The 23342-nt window shown below is 38.6% G+C and overlaps 1 protein-coding gene across 13 annotated transcripts in view; it reads right to left on the reverse strand.

Annotated features, from left to right (window-relative positions):
- The window catches only part of NF1 (neurofibromin 1), a 282946-nt gene that overhangs the window by 118076 nt on the left and 141528 nt on the right, over positions 1-23342 (reverse strand). For 10 of the 13 annotated variants that reach the window (XM_024235642.3, XM_063718574.1, XM_063718572.1 and 7 more), the window contains 6 exons: positions 22843-23024; positions 22511-22722; positions 19962-20123; positions 19713-19816; positions 6596-6731; positions 2731-2793 (listed from right to left, as the gene is read on the reverse strand). In XM_024235642.3, the coding sequence (XP_024091410.2) occupies positions 2731-2793; positions 6596-6731; positions 19713-19816; positions 19962-20123; positions 22511-22722; positions 22843-23024 (859 nt within the window). The remainder of the gene's footprint in view (positions 1-2730; positions 2794-6595; positions 6732-19712; positions 19817-19961; positions 20124-22510; positions 22723-22842; positions 23025-23342) is intronic. The other 3 variants (XM_063718573.1, XM_024235644.3, XM_054536619.2) reach the window with 1 other exon arrangement.

Genomic DNA, 23342 nt, shown 5'->3' on the forward strand with positions numbered 1-23342 from the left:
TCAGCATCAGAATTTAATGAAAAACTGAGTGATTTCCCAAAAGAATACTGTAAAATTTACGAAAAGTACTACACTTTTACCATCTTCCACATCTTTAAAAATATTTCATGTCAAAACCCAAAATATCCACACCTCAGGAACACATACTGTTTCATGTATCATATAAATATATGTATCACTGATGGCAGAATCAATATAATTTTGGAACTAAAAACTGATTTTAAAAACCAATAAAAATGCTATATAACAAGTTTCATAAGTCAACTTATAAAACGACTTTTTTTTTTTCATTCACCACTAATTGACATCAATGTAATTTTACCTCATAATACATACATGCTCTAGTGTTTTTTTTAATCCATAAAAATCTAACTTGGATCCAAAAGACACTCTGCATAAAAGGTCAAAGTTGGGCCAGTCTGTGTGTTGAGACCAGTTATCAGCCAAATGTACCCTTTCTTCCCTTGGTAAAGGCTGACTACATAACGCGAATGCATGCAGTCATAAACTACACTTCAGCAAGAGCATTACTACCCATATATGCTTAGTTACTGCATTCTCCCTGAGTTAGGCAGACAGTTAACTTTCAAAGTAAACCTCATTATACACTATATATTTGAGAATAATAAACAGTTATTTGTAATGTGACTACATTACAGCTATATACTAGAAGCTATATATACAGCTATATACTAGAAGCCAGATCTTCTCTCTATATTTTACATATTCCAATCCATGACATATACACCCAAAAAGAAAGTCAGCTTGTTCTTAAATATCATTAGATTTTGTTAAAGCACACAACTCCATAAAACAACATTTTAAATTTATGAGTATACTGTCTTCATACTTTGGAATGTACTCTAAAATATCTCAAATTACCAATTAGATTCCCCTTGTTTCCATGAGGAGCTCATATTACCTGTGCTGAGAAATACATTCCAAAACTTAGTGTTACCCAGAAATTAAAAAAAATTTTTTTGAAAATAACTCTAGTAGAAAAAAAACCATTTCAAGAAACAATTTTAGACAAAATCTTAATAAATAAAGCAGTGTTAGAAAGGCTAGAAAACATGCTCTAGAGAAACACAGAAAGCCTGAATTTTAATTATGTGATACACTACAAAATGGCATTAGTGTAACACTGAACAAGAGTGTTAGAAGCAGCAAATTAATTTCAACAATGATGGTGTACATTATGTTAAACTCACATATGCTGAGAATTAGAAGGCTGAAGCATTAGAAACGTCTTTATAATCCAATCAATTTGATCATAGCTAGTCAAATTTACTTAATATACTCAAAAATAAAATCTTCAATGGACACAACAAAAGTATATGTCTATAAATTTAAATTTTGATTTGAATTTTAAAAAATCTATATTTAAAGCTTAGATAATTTATAAGTACAGCTTAGAAACTTATATGTAAAGTTTTTCCATTTTCTTTTTTTTTTTTTGTGAGACAGGGTCTTACTCTGTCACTCATGGTGGAGTACAGTGGTACAATCACGGCTCACTGCAGGCTCAACCACCTGGGCTCAAGCAATCCTCCTGCCTCAGCCTCCCGAGTAGCTGGGACTACAGGAGTACACCACCACGCCTCGCTAATTAAAAAAAAAAAAAATTATTTGTAGAGACGACTCGCTATGTTGCCCAAGCTGGTCTTTAACTCTTGGGCTCAAGAGATACTCCCACCTCGGTCTCCCAAAGTGCCGGGATGACAGGTATGAGCCACTGTGCCCAACCATAAAGCTTTTATTATATGTGAAGTTTAGACAAGGAATGAAAGATGAAACCAGATGAACACTGTATTCTAAATTACACCCTTTTAAGAAAACTACCTACTTAGTTTTCTTTACATCTTACTCTACAATCATTTGGATTATATGAACAAAGACAGGGCTCAGCCTGATAAGTCACTGTGACAGATAATGGCAAATGTAAAATGAATGCATATTATATTCTGGACAAATTCCATTCACTGGAAGAAAATAATTACGACTCTCATAATTTTCTTCCTTTTAAATAAATCAAGACAAGTTCACAGAAGCAGATAGTATATTCACATTATGTTTACAGAATGATGTGTTTTTCTACAAATATGAACTCAGTTTTCTTTTATCTCAAAAGTACTATCTTATCATTTACCTCTTCTTTTTTTGAGGTAAAAGTAGTTTTACCACTAAAATTTCTATAATCTATGCACAAATATCTAAATTATGCCTGAGACTGCCTAGATAAAAATATGAAGAGTAAAAAAATAAAATTTAGCAACTTTTACGTAAGATTTAGAAAGTGACTCTTTCCCACCATATACTTCTAACAATTAAGAAACACTGTCATCTCTGGGAAAAGAAACCACTCACATTACCTTCAAACAAGAAGCAAGAATGAAGACAGTCAGCGTTTCCTAAGGCCTTGAAATTAAGTTTCTTTGCATTCATTTATAATTTAAAAAGTAAGAATAATAAAATTAGACCAAGGATATCCAATGCAATAAATGCCCACAAATTGCCTTTGGGATAAATCAAACCAAAGGAACACAGAGAATGTTTCAATGTAACTTAATTCCAGGGTTAATTGAAATGAAAGCTATTTTGTGCCAGAATTAGTAGAATGATTTTACAGTGAAGGTCAAATAGGCTGAAGTGAAGATATTCTTAACAAACAGCAAAAGATTTTTGTTTTGCTTTGAAAGAAACAGCTAATAAAAAGTTCTCCAAACTTACTGATTTTTTGTTTTCCTTTTTTTCTTTTACTGTAGCTTTATTCAGTAGGGAGTGGCAAGTTGCCTACAGAACAGAGATGAGCACAAACAAGTCACAGCACCGACTACATACAGCAACAAAAACAATGTTGGCTTGTACATAAAATTACACCATAAAATGTAACACAAATGGAATCAACAAAAAATTAGAAATCAACTGAATTTTGAGGAATGAATTTTAATTCTGGGTTTTAATTTTTATTACATTTTTAAGCCAAGCACTAAAACAGCAAGAAATGTTGAGACCCAATCATGTCTACTATTTCTGGCTATGAATCACAGAAAAACTCTCTCCAAGTGAATTTGAGGATATTAAATATTTACATTTTGGTTAATTCCTAGCTTTTGAGAAATGTAATATAAAATATTCATTACAAGTAGATCACACACTAAAAACATTTGTGTCTACATAATTTTTTCTTGGTATGTAAAATTCTTCTCTGTGTATCCTTCAATTGACTTTAAGTTGTTTTTCCAACACCTGGCATTTAATTATGATCCTACTGAATAAAGAAATAAAAATTATATGGATAAATATAAAAATTCACTTTAGAAATTCTGAATTAAAGACCTCTCTCTCTCTAAAAAAGATTACCCTTAACATTTCACATATTTTTCAATGTTTGCAGGCTACTTCCTGAAATGGTTCTAATCAGAGGAGGTTAAAAGCTCTGCAACATTTGGGAGAAGAAGGTTATCAGCTCAACTAGTAAGAAGCATTAATATTATTAAAGTGAAGAAACTGCAGAGAAAATTACAGAACAAAACTGTAGGCCTGCTTAAAACTTTTCACATATTACAGTTGACCATTTATCAAAATACCTCAAAAAAAAAAAAAAGCCACCTAGAAAAACCCCAAAACTCCAGGCACATATTGGTTTCACCTCTCAGAGCTCTTTCTAGACCAAAGAGTTCTTTCAAAATTAAAAGACTCTTGATTGGACTAGCCTAGGCAGAATAATTATTTTAAAAATATTTTTAAAACCATGTTAGAATTATTTAATCCACAAATAGATGGCATCTTATTCTGGGAATTCTGGACATCCAACACCATAACCCATAACTTGGGCTTTAAGTTAGTTAGACATCCATTCATCCATCCAAAGAGTTACTGTGTACCTACAGGTCAAATACCATTCTAGGCATTGGGAAATAGCAGTAAAACAACAAGACACAGCCCCTTAGCTCACAGAGCTTTGTTTCAAACTTTAGACTATATACAAATGTATTAGTAACAATGGTATATAACTATCATTTATAGCCTTAAAAATGTGTGTAAACTACTTCAGTTTGGAGAAGCAGATTTACTGAAAAATGGTGAGATTTATTTAGAATCATAAATTAGTTCTTAGAATTCTCTCACCATAAGAGAATATCCACTCTGGGAATCATTTTATCTTTATCCTAAAACCATCAGGAGAAGTGAAAACAACACATGAGAAAATGATTTAATTATAAATCTGACACATGTTCACAGTTGGCTATTCTTAAATAACCTTAATCCAGTCAACTAAGGAAGGAAGGTATATAAAGTAATAGAGCTGGTTAACGCATGATTTGAAAAGGCTTAAAGGCCAAGATATGAACTCAAAAAAGGAGCTAAAGTCCAGGGAAGTTTATTAGCTAGCAATATACTCACTTCCCTTTCAACATTTCCCCAGTAGGTCCCAAAGGGACTACTATCCCTCCAGGCAGAACACAGAAGAGCACGAAGGTCCCCTTCTGTTACTGCCAAAGGCAAAGGGGCAAGAAAAAGCCAGAAGAGGGAAGATGAATAAAAACAAAACAGCAAACCAAAAGAAAGAAACTAGGTTTGGGAAGCAGACTCAATAAAATACTATCTTGAGACCAAAGCTTTTTTCCTATCTTTCTTTCTAATCAGTAAATGTAACATTCCCTGTTACCAGTTACTAATTAAAAAATAAAGCCTTATTTAATAACAACACAGCATACTGTCTCTGCTCTTCAACAATGCTTTTACCCAATACTTAAACAATGCACTGATACCACATTTAATTCATGTTTTTAAAGATAATAATTTTATGTGAAATTTTAACATAATAAACCAGGTTTGTTATTAAAATAATATAGGATATTTTACTGCGAAGTGCTCTAAAAACCCTAACATACTGTTTAATAATCACCACATATAGTGTTTAAAAATCTATTTTCACTATTTTCCTCCTTTCTTAGCTATGAAAGCTGGCAAGAATCTTGTTGACTTAGGTGGGAGGGATGGGAAATTTATTTCTTCATTAAATATTTCCTAAGTACTAAATAAGTGCTAAGACCTGTTCCTTTTACATTATTAGAATCATGGTCTCAAAACGGTCTCCAAGTTTGCTGACGATACAAAGAGATTTTTCTTTTAGGATGACAACCACATGAAGAAATTCTACTACAATCTCCTAGACCATGTAATCATGTAGTCAGTCCCCATTCCCTTTTAACCAGCTAAAGTCAAAGCCTTTGTCATTTTAGAAACCCACTTGCTCTCTGAAACCAGTTACTACTAGGCCAACCAAGAAGCTGACCCAGACTATTTTTAATATGTGCTATTTCCTGTCTGCCTAGTTTCATCAATAGAATAATTACTAAATAAAATTTAAAGAGAAACCTGAATACAGCCCAAACTTACGCGAAGATATTCACTGTATTAAGTTTCATATTATAACTAAACTACCCTTCAGACTCAGACTTAACTAGTTGAAAAAATTATATAGGATTTTCCTAAGTTTCCTTGAGCCTTTTTGTAAAGGCAGAAAAGTCATGATAAATTAAGACAAACAAGGTTAAGTATGTTTTATCATCTATGTATACTGCAAAAAGCTTTTTTACAGATAGAACAGATACATCTTTAAAAATAGCAACGGGGAAAAAATTCACATAGAGCAGCCTCAAACAGCTTTTAAAATGGTGACTTCAATGATGCTGTTAACATCTCTAAGCAACTGAAGCCGTGTGCTAAAAAAGCAAATGGCTGCGATGACTGCAAAGAGAGAGACACAAAGACATGGGTTTTGATAACTGTGTATTTCCCTTATATCCACCCCTACCCCAAATTCCAGACCCACTAATGTTTCTTCCAGAATCATAGTTTCCAAAAGGCTAATATGCATTTGCAGGACCTCCCTTGGAATAAATAATTCCTAAAACTGCAATGTGCAATTCAAAAACACAGTAGAAGACATAAAAGAACATAGACCGAATTCCCTAAAAAAGAAGGCCACGACTATGGCTATTTTCTGAATTCAGACGCATTACTTGCAGTGCTAGTGTTAGAAGGTCTAATAATTTGGTCTGAATGATGATGCAGTATCTCTTTTAAGAAACATGCTACATAAAGTAAACAGAACAATCAGTCTATCCTGGGAAAACCTGACACAAACTAATTATACATTAATGAAGAAACCAAAATCACAGATGATGAAGCAATTCGCAATGCAAAAAGCAAGGAGGAGACCCGCCTCAACTGTGAAACACCCTGTAAATAATTTAGGTTAATAGATGACAACAACAAAAATCCATAATATGTTCATTTCAGCCACATCCATCATACCCAATGGATTCACTGCATTTTAAACTTGCTCCCAACGCAAGGAAAATTTAGTATTTTAAAGTATTCTCTTACTTCAAACTGTTGCCTAAGTAATATTTAAGTTTTTTTCAAAGACAATTCCAACAACAATTCTCAGTGTATTATTCATCCAAACTGACTCAGTATTATAGTTAACCACACACCATCAGCAGCTAGGTCCTTCTTTGATAAAGCATTGTTCATAATTTAACTTAAGATTAATAATGGTAATCTCTAACTGTAAGCATACCTGGTATAAACAGTGGCACACACTTCGAAGTTGAGGGGGGAATTCTGAAGAGGAACTGATGATGGCATGGAAGAACTTTTCAGTCATCTGAAGGAGGTTCCGCTGGTTTTCCTCAAGGCTCTCTGATGGTTCTAACCTACAAAAAAATAAAAATAAAATCCTAACACTTTTGTTTAAAACAAATAACAAAAATCACTCCTTAAAAGAGACTATACAGACATTAAGCCAAGTGCAACGTGTAGACTTCATTGGAATCTTTAAACAACCAACTATTAAAAAAAAAAAAAGACGACTTTGACAGGGAACGATGGCTTACGCCTGCAATCCCAGCACTTTGGGAGGCCAAGGCTGACAGATCATTTGAGGTCAGGAGTTCAAGACCAGCCTGGCCAACATGGTGAAACCCCATCTCTACTAAAAATACAAAAATTAGTCAGGTGCCTGTAATCCCAGCTACTCAGGAGGCTGAGGCAGGAGAATCACTTGAACCTGGGAGGTGGAGGCTGCAGTGAGCCAAGATTGCACCACTGCATTCTAGCTTGGATGAAAGGGCAAGACTGCATCTCAAAAATAAAAATAAGACAACTTTGAGATAACTGAAAAAAATTTAACAGAAAACTAGTCTTAGATATATTATTCAGGATTATTAACTTTGTGTGGAAATACTCAGGCTGCACGTGCACGTGTGTGTGTGTTTAAGCCTGTATATGTTAGAAACATGATCTCTGAAATATGCTTTAAAATACCCAAGCAACAAAAGGGGGAGAGAGGGGACAGATAAAACAAGAATATCATGTATTTTTCCAATTCACAATCTTCTCTGTGTATGTGCCCATATGAAAAATCAGCACACACATATGAATGATGCAGGTGTTTTTTTTTGGTGCGGGGGTGGGCAGGGGATGGAGTTTCACTCTTGTTGCCCAGGCTGGAGTGCGATGGCGCAATCTCAGCTCATTGCAACCTCCGCCTCCCAGGTTCAAGTGATTCTCCTGCCTCAACCTCCCAAGTAGTTAGGATTACAGGCATGGGCCACCATGCCTGGCTAATTTTATATTTTTAGTAGAGACAGGGTTTCACCATGTTGGTCAGGCTGGTCTCAAACTCCTGACTTCAAGTGACCCACCTGCCTCGGCCTCCTAAAGTGCTGGGATTACAGGCATAAGCCACCATGACCGGCTGAATGATGTAGGTTTTTACTTTTTTCATCAATAGTAACAAAAGGCAACTTTCATCTTTCACTCTACATTATGTTTCTGAGATTTATCCATGTTGATAGATGAAGATATAGTTCACCTTACTGCATAAGTCTATTGTACACCATGATTTATCTATTCTCTAATTAATGAACATTAAACATTTTTCACCTTTATAGACACCATTGCAATAAACATTCTTGCACATAAGAGATTCTCTAAGGCAGCTACCTAAAAATGAAATTTCTGAGTTATTGAGTATATGCAGATATAACTTTACTAGATATTGCCAAATAGCTCTAAAACTAGTACTGTATAAGAATTCTTATTCCCCTCCAATCTAGCAGGTGAGTAAAACATGAGGTAGCTCATGTTTTTAACTTCTATTTCCACAGTTCCTACTAAGGTTAGACATGCTTTTAGATATTTTGTGGCCATTCAGGTTTCCCCTATTTTGAACTGCATTTCACATCCAGTCTGACATTTCTAACTGCTAGATGTCCCCTCCCCACTGGTATCTAAAAATCAGTATGCCCCAAATTAACTGATTTTTCTCATACTCTTATGTCTTATCATGTGCTCTATGTTACCAATAGCACTATCACTTTCCTAATCACATCATTCAGGCCATCTCTGATGTCACTTTTTCCTGCTCTACTTCATTATTCCCCATATCCAATCAGTATTGCTTTTTTTTTTTGAGATGGAGTCTTGCTCTGTTGCCAGGCTGGAGTGCAGTGGCACAATCTCAGCTCACTGCAACCTCCGCCTCCGGGTTCAAGCAATTCTCCTGCCTCAGCCTCCCAAGTAGCTGGGACTACAGGCGCACCACCACCACGCCCAGGTAATTTTTGTATTTTTAGTAGAGACAGGGTTTCACCATGTTGGCCAGGATGGTCTAGATCTCTTGACCTTATGATCTGCCCACCTCAGCCTCCCAAAGTGCTGAGATTACAGGCATGAGCCACCGTGCCCGGCCCAGTGTTGCTAACTCTTATCAGTACCACCTCTAAACTCTGGTGTCGAGATTAAAGGAAGAGATTCCGCAGGCAGACTTACTAGGTTTAAATTTCAGCTCTATCAGTTATGAATCATTATGAGTTGGTCACAATCCTTAAATTCTCTGGGTGTCATTTTTTCTCATCAATAACACAGGAATAATAATGCCTACTTTATGTAGTTTAAATTTTACCCAATAGCAATCAAATCCACAAACCTTTACTCGCTAACTAGCCTAATCTGAACTCTCAAAATACACCTCTTATGAAACTCACCACTTATCTGTTGTGTGTTTTATCCCTCTTACTAACCTATAAGCTCCTTGAAGGAAGTATTTACCTATGTCCCCTTAAAGACTAGCACAGTGCCTTACCACAGCAAGTACTGAGTAAATATTTGTTTTTAACAGCTTAATTAGTAATTTTGTTTCTATATTAATTAACGTATTACAGAAATGCTTTGGACACTTACGTCATTGCTCTAGATTCCTTAGAGTTTGCTGTGTGGCACAGCATATGAATACAGTAAGAGTTCAGAAATTAGCATGGACTGCAAAGCAAGAAATACTTCATTGAACAGGTGAGTTCTAAAGGAGGCACAGAATTTGCATAGATAAAAGAAGTAAGGGTATTTCAGAAAGAGAAAGTAGGCAGGGCAGGTAATCAATCCAATACACATTTAGTGCACGTGTACTATTTGCCCATCTTAGTATCAGGTGCTGAGGATTCAACAATTGCCTTTTGACCTTTTCAAAAAGGAGAAAGACATATAGACCAGGTATTCCACACTAAGTACTCAATACAATAATTCAAGGGTATTGTGATAAATATATATTTGGTCTCTGCTCCTGATTCCTGATACATTGCTCTTAAAACCCTTGGAATCTCTGGAAGTGCTGAGTGTCTTTTGTATGATAATGAGATGACTAGTGGCTGGGAGGCCCTAGGGAGCTTCAAGACGCAGCTAGTCACCAGAAAGACCAAGTTTCGATTAGAGGGTTGAGACTTTCAGCCCCACTCCCCAACCTCCAAGGAGAGGAGAGAGGCTGAAGGTGAGTTTATCACCAATGACCCATGATTTAATCAATCATGCCTATGTAATGAGGTCACCATAAAAACCCAATGAACAGAGTTTGAAGAGCTTCCAGGTTGCCGAACACACAGAGGTACCTGGAGGGTAGTGCACCTGGAGACAGCATGGAAGCTCCAAGCCCCTTCCCACATGCCTTGCCCTATGTGCATCTTTTCCATCTGGCTGTTCATCTGTATCCTTTCTGATATCCTTTATAGTAAGTAGGCAAACAAAAGTAAAGTATGCCCCTGAGTTCTGTGAGTCATTCTAGCAAATTAATCCAACTCAAGGTGAAGTTGTGAGAAGCACAGGTTTAACAGCCTGGGGCTTGTAATTGGCATCTGAAGTGGTAGCAATCTTACTTAGCCCTTATCCTGTGGGAAATCTGATGCTATCTCCAGATAAACAGTGTCACGGTTGAACTGAATCACAAGGACACCTGGTTGGTATCCATTGGAGAATGGCTGATGGTTGTTAGGAAGCCAGAGGAGGAAAATGAACTTGCAATATGTGGCTAATTGAAGAGACTGTCTAAATATGGGGATTATATGCATGAAGAACAGTTAAGCTACAACAGTAATCCAAATCTTAGATATGGAGGCCTAGGAGTTGGTGGGTATGAATGAGATTAACAATTTCTTTAACAAGGCTCAAAGAGACTGCTAGAAACCCTGACAATTGCCTACTTTCTCAAATTTTTTTTTTGAGTCAGCATAGCAGCAGGAACACTGCAGTCCATTTCAGGTTTCCCTCTAAAACAATACCTTCTAGCCACAGTGCTCTCTTGCTTCCCACATGCCAATGGTAACCTGTTGAATATTCTACTAATTCTGAACTACAATGAACATTTGTGTTCAATTATTCAAGTGTTCCTGTGTATAAAACTTTTCCCAAGTTGATTTTCAAAGAACTAGCTTGAGAATTGGAGGTGGAGCAAGATGGCTGAATGGAGGCCTCCAGGGATCGTCCCCCCTATTGGAACACCAACCTGAACAATCATCCATACAAAAAAGCACCTTCATAAGAACTGAAAATCAGGTAAGTGATCACAATACCTGGTCTTAACATCATATAAAGGAAAGAGGCACTGAAGCGGGTAGGAAAAACTGTCTTGAATTACCTATACCACGCTTCCTTCACCTCCTGGCAGTGGCCCCGTGGTGTGCAAAGAAAATCTGCATTTGGGGGACGGACAGCGCAGTGATTATGGGACTTTGCATTAGGACTAAATGCTGCCCTGTCATAGCAGAAAGCAACACAGGGCAGAGCTCAGCTGGTGCTCAAGGATGGAGAACTTAGAACAGACCTAGCCAGAGGTAAATCACCCATCCCCGCTGTTGAAACCTGAGTTCCAGCAAGCCCCGCCACCAAGAGCTAAAGTGCCCTGAGGTCCTAAATAAACTTGAAAGGCAGTCTAGGCCCACAAGGACTGCAGTTTCTGGATAAGTCCTGGTGCTGTGCTAGGCTCAGAGCCAGTGGACTTGGGGTGGACCTAGTGAGACAGCCAGGGCAGCCAAGGGAATGCTTACATCACCCCTCTCCCAAACCCAGGCAGCTCAGCTCAGCTTGTAGCTCCAACAGAGACGCCTTCCCTCTGTTCAAATACAAGAGTGGAGAGAGTAAAGAGGACCTTGTCTTGCAACTACCAGCTTAGCCACAGTAGGAGAGGGCACCAGGCAGAGTCCTGAGGCCCCCATTCCAGGCCCTACCTCACAGACAACACTCCTAAACAAACCCTGGGCCAGAAGGGAATCTGCTGTCTTGAAAGGAAGGACCCAGTCCTGGCACAACTCACCACCTGCTGACTAAAGAGCCCTTGGCCCCTGAACAACCAGGAGGGATAGCCAGGCAGCACTTGCTGTGGGCCTTGGGTGAGACTTGGAGACATGCTGGCTTCAGGTGTGACCCAGCACATTACCAACTGTGGTGGCTATGGAGAGAGACCCCTTCTGCTTGAGGAAAGAAGAGGTAAGAATAAAGGGGACTCTGTGTTGCAACCTGGGTACCAGCTTGACACAGTAGGGTAGAGCACTAAGTAGGCTCCTGGGGTCCCAGATTCCAGGCCTTGGCTCCTTGGTCTTTCCTGGACCTGCCCTGGGTTAGAGGGGAGCCCCATGGCCTTAAGGGAGAGACTCAGAACTGGCAGCATTCACCATGAGCTGAATGAAGAGCCCTTGGGCCTTGAGTGAACATCAGTGGTAGCCAGGCAGCACTCACCATGGGCCTGGGGCGATGGCAGCCATGGGAAAAGACTCCTCTGCTTGAGAAAAGAGGAGGGAAGAGTGGGAAGGACTTTGTCTTACAGCTTGGGTGCCACCTTAATGCTTAGCCGCAGCAGAATAGAGCACTAGGTAGATCTCTGATGTACCCAGCTCTAGGCACTGGCTCCTGAATGGCATCTCTGGACCCATGGAGAACTCACTGCCTGAAGGGAAGGACGCAAGCCTGGCTGGGTTTGCCACCTGCTGACTGTAGAGCCTTTGGGCCTTGAGTGAACATAGGTGGTAGTCAGGTAGCAGTACTGCAGGCCTTGGGCAAGACCCAGCGCACTCCCAGTGGTGGTGGCCACAAGGCTGCTTGTGTCGCCCCTCCCCCAGCTCCAGGCAGCTCAACACACACACACACACACACACACACACACACACACACAGAGACAGAGAGAGAGAGAGAGAGAGACTGACTCTGTTTGTTTAGAGGAAAGTAAGGGAAGAGAAGAGAACAAGAGTCTGTTTGATAACCCAGGGAATTCTCCAGGATCTTACGCAAGACCACCAAGGTGGTACCGCTATGAGTGTACAAGAGCCACAGCGCTATTGGGCTTGGAGTGTCCCCTAAAGCAGACATAGCTGCAGTGACCAAAGACTTAAGATAACAACACCCAAGTGCCTTCAAATACTTGGAAAGCCTTCCCCAGAAGGGTGGGTACAAACAAGCCCAGACTACAAAGACTACAAAAATACCTAACTCTTCAATGCCCAGGCACTAATGAACATCTGTAAGCATCAAGACCATCCAGAAAAACATGACCCACCAAACGAATTAAAGAAGGCAGCAGTGATCAATCCTGGAGAGACAGAGATATGTGACCTCTCAGACTGAGGATTCAAAATAGCTGTTTTGAGGAAGCTCAAGGAAATCCATGATAATGTGGAGAAGGAATTCGGAATCCTATCAGATAAATTTAATGAAGAGACTGAAACAATTACAAAGAACCAGGCAGAAATTCTGGAGACGAAAAATGCAGCTGACATACTGAAATATGCACCAAGAGTCTCTTAAAAACAAAATTGATGAAGCAGAAGAATTAGCGAGCTTGAAGACAGCCTATTTGAAAATACACAGAGGAGACAAAAAAGAGTAAGAAAGAATGAAGCATGCTTACAAGATCTAGAAAACAGCCTCAAAAGAGCAAATTTAAGAGTTACTGGCCTTAAAGAGGAGGTAGAGGCGGAGGGTGCAGTGAGCAGAGGTTGCACCATTGCACTCCAGCCTGGGCGACAAGAGTGAACCTCCATCTCAAAAAAAAAAAAAAAAAAAAAAGGAACTTATGAAACCTAGGGAAAGACATTTATCAATATTCAAGTCCAGGAAGGTTATAGAACACCAAACAGATTTAAACCAAAGAAGATTAACTCAAGGTATTTAATAATCAGACTCCCAAAGGTCAAGGATAAAGAAAAGATCCTAAAAGCAGCAAGAGAAAAGAAACAAATAACATACAATGGAGCTCCAATATGTCTGGCCCCAGACTTCTCAGTGGAAACCTTAGAGGCCAGGAGAGAGTGGCATGACATATTTCAAGTGCTAAAGAAAAAAAAAAAAAAAAAACCTTTACCTTAGAACAGTATATCCAGTGAAAATATCCTTCATATATGGAGAAATAAAGACTTTCCTAGACAAACAAAAGCTGAGGGATTTTATCAATGCCAGACCTGTCCCAGAAGAAATGCTAAAGTGAGTTCTTCAATCAAAAGGAAAAGGACATTAACAAGCAATAAGAAATCTGAAGGTACAAAACTCACTGGTAATAGTAAATACACAAAATATTATAACACTGGAATTGTGGTATGAACTACTATCTTGAGAAGACCAAAAGATGAACCTTTTAAAAATAACTACAGCTTTTCAAGATACAGACAGTATAATAAGGTATACATAAAAACAACAAAAAGTTAAAAAGTAGGGGGATAAAGTTAAAGTGTAGAGTTTTTATTAGTTTTCTTTTTGCTTGTTTGTTTGCTGCTTTATGCCATCAGTGTTAACTTGTCATCAGCTTAAAAGAATGGCTCATAAAATATTATTGGCAAGCCTCATGGTAACCTCAAATCAAAAACATACAACAGATGCACAAAAAATAAAAAGCAAGAAATTAAAACATATCACCTGTGAAAATCACTTTTACTAAAGGGAAGGCAGGAAGGAAGAAAAGGAGGAAGAGAAGACCACAAAACAACCAGAAAACAAATAACAAAATAGCAGGAGTAAGTCCTTGTTAATAATAACACTGAATGTAAATGGACTAAATTCTCCAATCAAAAGACGTAAGAGTGATTGAATGGATTAAAAACAAACAAAAATAACCCATGACTCAACAATCTGTTGCCTACAAGAAACAGACATCACCTATAAGGAAAAACACAGACTGAAAATAAAGCAAAGAAAAAAAGATATTCCATGGCTGGGCATGGTAGCTCACGCCTGTAATCTCAGCACTTTGGGAGACCGAGGCGGGTGGATTGCTTCAGGTCAGGAGTTTGGGACCAGCCTGACCAACATGGTGAAACGCTGTCTCTACTAAAAATACAAAAATTAGCTGGGCATCGTGGCAGGCACCTGTAATACCAGCTACTCAGGAGGCTGAGGCAGGAGAATCACTTGAACCCAGGAGGAAGAGGTTGCAGTGAGCCCAGATCACACCACTACACTCCAACCTGTGTGACAGAGCAAGACTGTGTCTCAAAACAAACAAAAACAAACAAACAAAAACAAACACACAAACAAAATACACATGGCAAACAGGTACATGAAAAGGTGCTCAACATATTTGATTATCAGAGAAATGCAAATCAAAACTACAATGAGATATCATGTCACCCTAAAGTTGCTTTTATCCAAAAGACAGGCAATAACAAATGGTGACAAGGAGAAAAGTGAGAAAAGGGAACCCTCATACACTATTGGCGGGAATGTAAATTAGTATAATACTATGGAGGACCATTTGGAGGTTCCTCAAAAAACTAAAAATAAAACTACCATATGATACAGAAATCTCACTGCTAGGTATATACCGAAACGAAAGGAAATCAGTATATTGAAGACATATCGGCACTCCCATGTTTGTTGCAGCACTATTCACAATAGCCCAGATTTGGAAGCAACCTAAGTGTCTGTCCACAGAAGAACAGATAAAGAAACTGTGGTACATATATACAACGGAGTACTATTCAGACACAAAAGATGAGATTCCTGTCATTTGCAACAACATGGATGGAACTGGAGGTTATGATGTTAAGTGAAATAAGCCAGGCAAAGAAATACAACATCGTATGCTCTCTTATTTGTGGAAGCTAAAAAAATTAAAACAATTGAACTCATGGAGATAGAGAGTAGAATGATAGTTACCCAGAGGCTGGGAAGTGTAGTGGGGGGTGGGGAAGGGGAGACCGGGGATGGTTAATGTGTACAAAAGTATATAAATTAGATCTGGTTATTTGATAGCACAAGGTGACTACAGTCAACGATAACTTATTGTACATTTAAAAATCACTGAAAGAGTATAATTGGATTGTTTGTAACATAAAGAAACGATAAGCTGGGCACGGTGGCTGACGCCTGTAATCCCAGCACTTTGGGAGGCCAAGACAGGCAGCTCACCTGAGGTCAGGAGGTCAAGACTAGCCTGGCCAACATTGTGAAACCCTGTCTCTACTAAAAATACAAAAATTAGCCAGGCATGGTGGTGGGCACCTGTAATCCCAGCTACTCGGGAGGCTGAGGCAAGGAGAATTGCTTGAACATGGGAGGCAGAGGTTGCAGTGAGCCAAGATAGCACCACTGCATTCCAGCCTGGGCGACGAGAGTGAAATTCTGTCTCAAAAAAGAAAAAAGAAAGGATCAATGCTTGAGGTGATGGACACCCCATTTACCCTGAAGTGATTATTACACATTGTATGTCTGTATCAAAATATTTCATGTACCCCATAAACACCTACTATGTACCCACAAAAAATAAAAATTAAAAAATAAAAAGATCTAGCTTTGCATTTCATTATTTTTTTTTCCTATTTTTAATTTCATTGATTTCTGATTCCCACCCCCCCATCTTGCTTTAGGTATTGCTCTTTGTCTAGTTTTCTAAGGTGAGAGCTCAGATAATTCATTTTAGATTTTCTTTTCTAACATATACATTTAACACTGCTAAGCAACTGCTTTTATTAAACCCCACAAATTTTGATGTATTTTCATTTATTCTTCTGTTTGTCTTTGCATTTCAGTTTGGGAAGTTTCTCTTGATATAACTACAAATTCACCGATTCTTTCTTCAGTGGTGCCCAGACTACTGATAAGCCCACCAAAGGAATTCTCCCTGTTACAGCTTTCTTCTCTAGCATTCTCTTTTGATTTTTTCTTAGTTTCCATGTCTCTGCTTACATTACCCATCTGTTCTTACACACTGTCCATTTTCCATTAAAGCCCTTAGCATATTAGTTATTTTAAACTCCCAGTTTGACAATTTCAAAATTCCAATACATCCTGCCACATCTGAGTCTGATTCTGATGCTTGCTTTGTCTCCTCAGACTGATTTTTCATTTTTGTTAGCATGGGTTGTAATGTTTTGTTGAAAGCCAGACAAGATGTATTGGGTCACAGGAAATGAGGTAAATTGGACTTTAGTGTGAGGCATTCTGTTAATCTGCCTAGAAGTTAGGTTATGTTTAATGTTTGCTGTAACTGTAGGTGCCCATTTCCTCTAGTGCTCTTATTTCTGTCTCTTTTGTTGTCCCTGGGTTTCCCCATTTACTGGGATATTGGGGAAGGGAAGTACTCTATAATCTGATTATATCTCCATTGTTTTATTGGGCCAAATTCCTTAAAGTGTGACCTTCAAAGAGTTTCTTTTTTTTCTCTCTCTTTTTTTTTTTAGACAGAGTCTCGCTCTGTTGCCCAGGCTGGAGTGCAGTGGTGCAAATCTCAGCTCACTGCAACCTCCACCTCCCGGGTTCAAGCGATTCTCCTGCCTCAGCCTCCTGGTAGCTGGGACTACAGGCACGTGCCACCACACCCAGCTAATTTTTTGTATTTTTAGTAAAGACGGGGTTTCACCACGTTAACCAGTATGGTCTCGATCTCCTGACTTCGTGATCTGCCCACCTCCGCCTCCCAAAGTGCTGGGATTACAGATGTGAGCCACCAGGCTGGACTCAAAGAGTTTCTTAGCCTTTTTTCTCCTCTTCTTACAGAAACGCTAGAGGGGGCTGGAGGTGGCTAACTTCTAAGTCAAATAAAGCTCTGGTAAAGTAATTTTTCCTGAGGGCAAACCTTTGCTAGGGATAACAGAACACTGTGGTCATATTTAAAAATGGCTACTTTCCCCCTTCCCCTGCCCAAAGCATAAAGGAATTTTTCTCCTATCTTCAGCATGAGAGCCTGGTGAGGCTTCTGGAGATAAAACTTACAAAGGTGCAGGGGTCCCTGCAAGACTAGGCCCCCAGGAGTTTTAACTCTCTAGGTACTCCATGCTCAGCCTCCAGCAATTCATCAATTATGATCTAAGCTTTCCTACCAGTTACTGGCTCCAGCAGCTTCTTCTCCTGGTAAACTGTGATTCTCTGTATTTACCTGTCTCTCCAGTTTTTGGAGTGGACTTAAATTCTCTGATGGATCTAAGAGCTGCTGATTTTCAGTTTTTTAGCTTTTTTCATGTTGTGAACACGGGAGTGTTGACTTTCAAGCTCTTGACATGTCAGAGTGGGCCTCAGTTTGATTTTAAGCAACCTGAGTATATTGTTTGCCATCTAGTTCTCTTATCTGGACCACAGCACTTTGTATAGTAAATTTATTTGAAGCAGCTGGTTCACTCTCTAAGTAATTCTTTAAACTTTAGAAAGTAAAATTGCTTAATAATAAGATTCAGTAAAATTGTAGGGCATAAAATTAACATAAAAATCAGTAATAATGTATTACGTACACTTGAAAATTGCAAAAAAAAAAAAAAAGTAGACATGAGAAGTTGTCAAGAAAAAAACTGAAAGTGCTTAATGGCAAGAAAATACAAGGCTTTACAAAATATTGCTTTGGCCAGGCGTGGTGGCTCACATCTGTAATCCCAGCACTTTGGGAGGCCACACGTGGATCTCTTTAGTCTAGGAGTTTGAGACCAGCCTGGGCAACAAGGCAAAACCTCGTCTCTACCAAGATACAAAAATTTTGTATTTTGCGTGGTGGTGCATGCCTGTAATCCCAGCTACTTGGGAGGCTGAGATGGGAGAATCGCTCGAGTCCTGCACAGGAAGGTTGCAGTGAGCCGAGATGTTGCCACTGCACTCCAGCCTGGGTGACAGAGTGAGACCCCATCTCAAAAAATAAGAAGTAAATAAAAATTTAAAAATTGCTTTTAAGTTTTTAACTATTTTACCAAAATTGGCTTAGTGCTGGAGTTCTGAATAGATACTACAGTTGATACTTCAGCAAATGCAGAGCCAAAAATATCAACTGATACACAGTTGCTAAATAATAATTATTTAGGAAGAACAATCATCAAGAAGCTCTGAACTTAAAAGTAAAAAATAAAGTCCTAACTGAAAGACAGACAAGAACATCTTACTTAACATGTGGCTTAGGAAAAGCAAGCATAAGATATTCAGTTAAAATTCATTCACTTAACAAATATTTATAAAATGTTCACTATAAGGCAGACACCATGCTAAATACTCATGGAAGGATATAAAGATGTAAAAATGTAAAAAAGCAAACAGTCTAGAGAAGAGAGAAACTCATAAATCGTCACAATTGTTACAATGGTGGTGCACAGCACAGAACAAAGCATATTTCTTTGTTAGTGAGTAGTACCTGGTAACAGGCAGAGAAAGCTTCACAGAAATGGTGGTTTAAACTGCACTCTGGGCTGGGCATGGTGGCTCACACCTGTAATCCCAGTACTTTTGAAGGCCAGGGCAGGCGGATCACCTGAGGTCAGGAGTTTGAGACCAGTCTGGCCAACATGGTGAAACACCGTCTCTACTAAAAATACAAAAAAAAAAAAAAAAAATTAGCTGGGCGTGGTGGCGCACACCTGTAATCCCAGCTACTCAGGAGGCTGAGGCAGGAGAATCACACGAACCTGGGAGGCAGAGGTTGCAGTGAGCCGAGACTGCGCCAGTGCACTCCAGCCTGAATGGCAGAGTGAGACTCTGTCTCAAATTAAAAAAAAAAAAAAGACAAATAAATAAACTGCACCCTGCATTACCTATTTGCCTCTTTCCCTTCTCCTAAAGTCACTCCTCATCATAGGAGAAGAAGTGAGTTAGAAAAAGAGTATGCATGCAAGTAACTGCACATGAATATGTAAATGCATGGAAAAAGGACAGGGGAACAGACTTAACTAGTAACAGTCTCTGGAGGTGGAAGTCAAAGACACCTTTCTCTAGTTTGTCTCTGGATCTAAGGCAAATAAAAGGATACCTTAAAAAAAATTACAGATATCATTAAAGAAACATGTATTTGTATACAACTTTTACAATTAAAAACTAATTTTAATGATCAAGGGGAGAAGGTGCCTTGCTTCATGCAGTGTTAGTAAAAAAAACAAAAAACAAAAAACAGAGCAGTTCTATGTGAAAAGATGACAAACCTGGTAGGATCCACTTCAAAGCTAACATGTTGCCAATCAGCGGATGTGATCACAATTCGTAATAAAGGATCCAGGAGTTTTTGTAGATAGGTAGCACCATATACCTATAGAAATACACGAATAGGAGTTTATTATACCTGCTCCATATGTTTTACCTTAAAAGAGGACAATCAGCCCTGCACATTCTGTACATAATCATTACTTGACATACCTCAGCACACACATGCACACAAAATGAATGATACAAACCTTGAAACAGAATGTCATTATTTTACTGGCCAAGCTGTTGCCTCGGAAGAGAGTCTGCATGGAGTCTGCCAATTCTACTTCTTTAGAAAACATGTTCCAGAGCAGTTGGTAGAGTAAATGCCGAGAATCAAACAGAGTAACCAGAACTCGAGCTAGTTCATCCTGAGAACAAAACAAAATCAGGTTAGTGCAAACAATCCCATTTTTATTCTTAGGTAGGAAGCTAAAGAGTAGCAAAAATGTAAACCCAAAGTTGACAACCACTTGCTAAATTAAGGCAAATGGTGACTGATTAGTATTTATCCTGAGATTTAATGGTGTACATTGTTTATGATAGATGACTATATACAATGTCTATGATAGCTGTTAATTCCAAGGATTAACTGGTAAAAGCTATTAAGAGAGGCCTACGCTTTACCAGGAGACAAAATCTCCAAGATTCAGCTCAAATTACATCACAAAATGAAAGAGAGCAGACACAGAAGATGACAGCAAAGAATTTAGTTTGATTTGTACAAGCATTTGCACAGAGCAGAAATAAGATTGATGATCAGAAGAGTTCTACTCTCTTCTCATACAGTCAGGGGAACTCAGCAAATACTGAATATATACTAGGCAGAGACACAACAAAAACAGAAAGACTATAGGATTTTTGAGAAATCAGGAAGAAAAGGAATTGGGCATTCAGAACCCAGAGATCAGCCAGATTTACACACAAAGCTAGGGGCATAAAGATGAGGGCTGAAATTTCTATCTATTACCTAAATGACATCCTTTATAACTCTCTGTAGTAAAACAGTTTGGGGTACACTCAAGAAAAAATGATCTAATGGTAAATCACTGTTTAATCACATGATAAGAAGAAATTTATAGAGAATAGGGGTAGCCATAGAAAGATGCCTCCATCCTCAAGCAGTAACAACAAAGGCCAGGATCACGGCCCATAGCTCTCTAATTCTTGCCTGATCCCAGGATTACAATAATGTGGCAGGTGAGATCTGGCCTAACAGAAAATTCCTTCTCAAAGTCATTTAATATAAAACTCAACGAATTAAAGCTACTTGAACTTAACTGATGCTTTTTTTTTTTTGAGACGGAGTCTCGCTCTGTTGCCCAGGCTGGAGTGCAGTGGCGTGATCTTGGCTCACTGCAACCCTCCCAGGTTCACGCCATTCTCCTGCCTCAGCCTCCCAAGTAGCTGGGACTATTGGCGCCTGCCACCACGCCCAGCTAATTTTTTTTGTATTTTTTTAGTAGAGACAGGGTTTCATGGTGTTAGCCAGGATGGTCTCGATCTCCTGACCTTGTGTTCCTCCCGCCTCAGCCTCCCAAAGTGCTGGGATTACAGGCGTGAGCCACCACACCCGGCCCTTAACTGATTCTTTATTAAAAAAATTACTGAGTATTTTCAGTGCTAATTATAGGCAGATGCTAATAAGATAATTCAGAATATCCATTTTCAAAACATTTGAACATTTGTGAATTTTAGGCTTCAAGGAGGTTTCAATAATTTGGGGCTGTTGCTAATCAATGAGTATAAAATTTCAGTTATACAAGGTAAGTTCTAGAGATCTGCTGTGCAGCATTGTGCCTACAGACAGCAATACTGTATTATACACTTAAAAATCTGTTAGAGGGTAGATCTCATGCTAGGTGTTCTCACCAAAATAAAATACCAGAGGAGAAGCATTTCAGGTGGTGGCAGCAGCAAGGGTGCTCTAAAGCAGAAATAAGTCTAACAAGGAGGGACAGAAAGGTAGCTGGTGTGGCTTTGGTGAACAAGAAGGAAAATAGCATAAGATGATGTTAGAGATGAGGTAGGGCCCAGATCAGGTAGAGCCTTGTAGGATAAGGAGTTTGAATTTTACTTTAAGTACAGGTATAACAAATACAGATTTGTTAACAAGGACAGATTACCTTATTAGTCATAATTTACTATAACTGAAATGAGTTTTGGTACACCAAAAAGCAAATAGCCTTTTAACACTGGAAAGGAACAACAACCCTTCTCAACGTTTTAGCATGTATTAAGAATGATGTGATTTTAGGAAAATTTTTCATTAAATTAAGAGAGAGACATAGCCATATGACACTTTCAGTGTTTAAAATAAACAATATCATAATCTCAAATGCAAATACAGTGCTTAAATTTTAAAAAAACTGTATAAGACATTATGGGGAAAAGAATAGCAAACTGGAGGTAGTAAACAGGCACAAATCATGGATTCCAATTCCAGCGTTGCAACAACTAACTAAAATTAGGTTTAACCTAATTACCTTATCAAATATATGAAGACACCAGAGTAGATCAGCGATTTTTAATTAGTGTTTAAATGGAATTTTTTAGTAGGATGAAATGATATACAACACTAGTCAGGTCTAGTGGTGCCAACCACTTCCCTACAGCTGAAAAATCACCTAACTAAACATCTTTCTTCTGGCCCTAAAATTTTATCAATTCATTCAACAAACATTTATTGAACAAATATATTCTGAAGGATTTGCTATGTGCCAGGCACTTTTCTTCCCCACATACTCTATGCACTTACCCACTGAGAACAAGGAACCACATTGGCCAGAGCCATCGCTATAGGGAGTTCTCCTTGATCACCCATCATTGTGACCAGTTCCACCAATCTCTCAAACCGATCAGCCAATACCGTTTCTGCAAGTGTGTCAAATTCTGTGCCTTGTTGAAGGATTTTTGTCAGAACTTCCATAAATGTAGCTCTTGTCTGGAGATCCTTGTGGTAACCTAAGCCTAATGTGGACAAACAGATGCAAATTTACTAACATGGCCTTGCTGAAGTAATTTTTGCTTCTCTTACATGCCAGTTCTCTAGGTTTTGTATTTCTATATGAAACTTTCATTTGATCTCACCTATGGAGTGCATGAGACCACTGTCTACGTTGGCATTGAGTAAGTTTGACATTGCAAGGACTGTACAGTGCCTCAGTGATGCCAGCCTCCGAGACATGCCACGTTTCCTGCCACCTGTTTGTGTACTTTCATCTTCAACTTCACTGCAGTCATTCAAAAGGTTCATAAATAATGTGAAGTATCTGAGAAATAAAAAGACTGACCTTTACATAGCGAAGGCCGTATCAACTAGAAAGCTAACCAGACATTCCAAAACAATCATATGTGCATGGTGTGAATGGCCCTGGGTTAACTGTTTCTCTCCTGTCTCGGGATAATCAGCCAGGGTGGCTTATTATGAAGTGTGCTTTGTTGGACATGATTTTACCTGATATAGCCTAGTATACCTTTCATAACATAAGCATCAAAATAGATGCAATGTTACCTGGTAAACGTGTCACTTTTAATGTTAGTATATAAAATTAGTGGTCCAAACAGCTTAGACAATGTCACTTTTATAA

Source organism: Pongo abelii, chromosome 19 (genome assembly GCF_028885655.2).
Source record: "Pongo abelii isolate AG06213 chromosome 19, NHGRI_mPonAbe1-v2.0_pri, whole genome shotgun sequence".
NCBI classification, from domain to species: Eukaryota; Metazoa; Chordata; class Mammalia; order Primates; family Hominidae; genus Pongo; species Pongo abelii.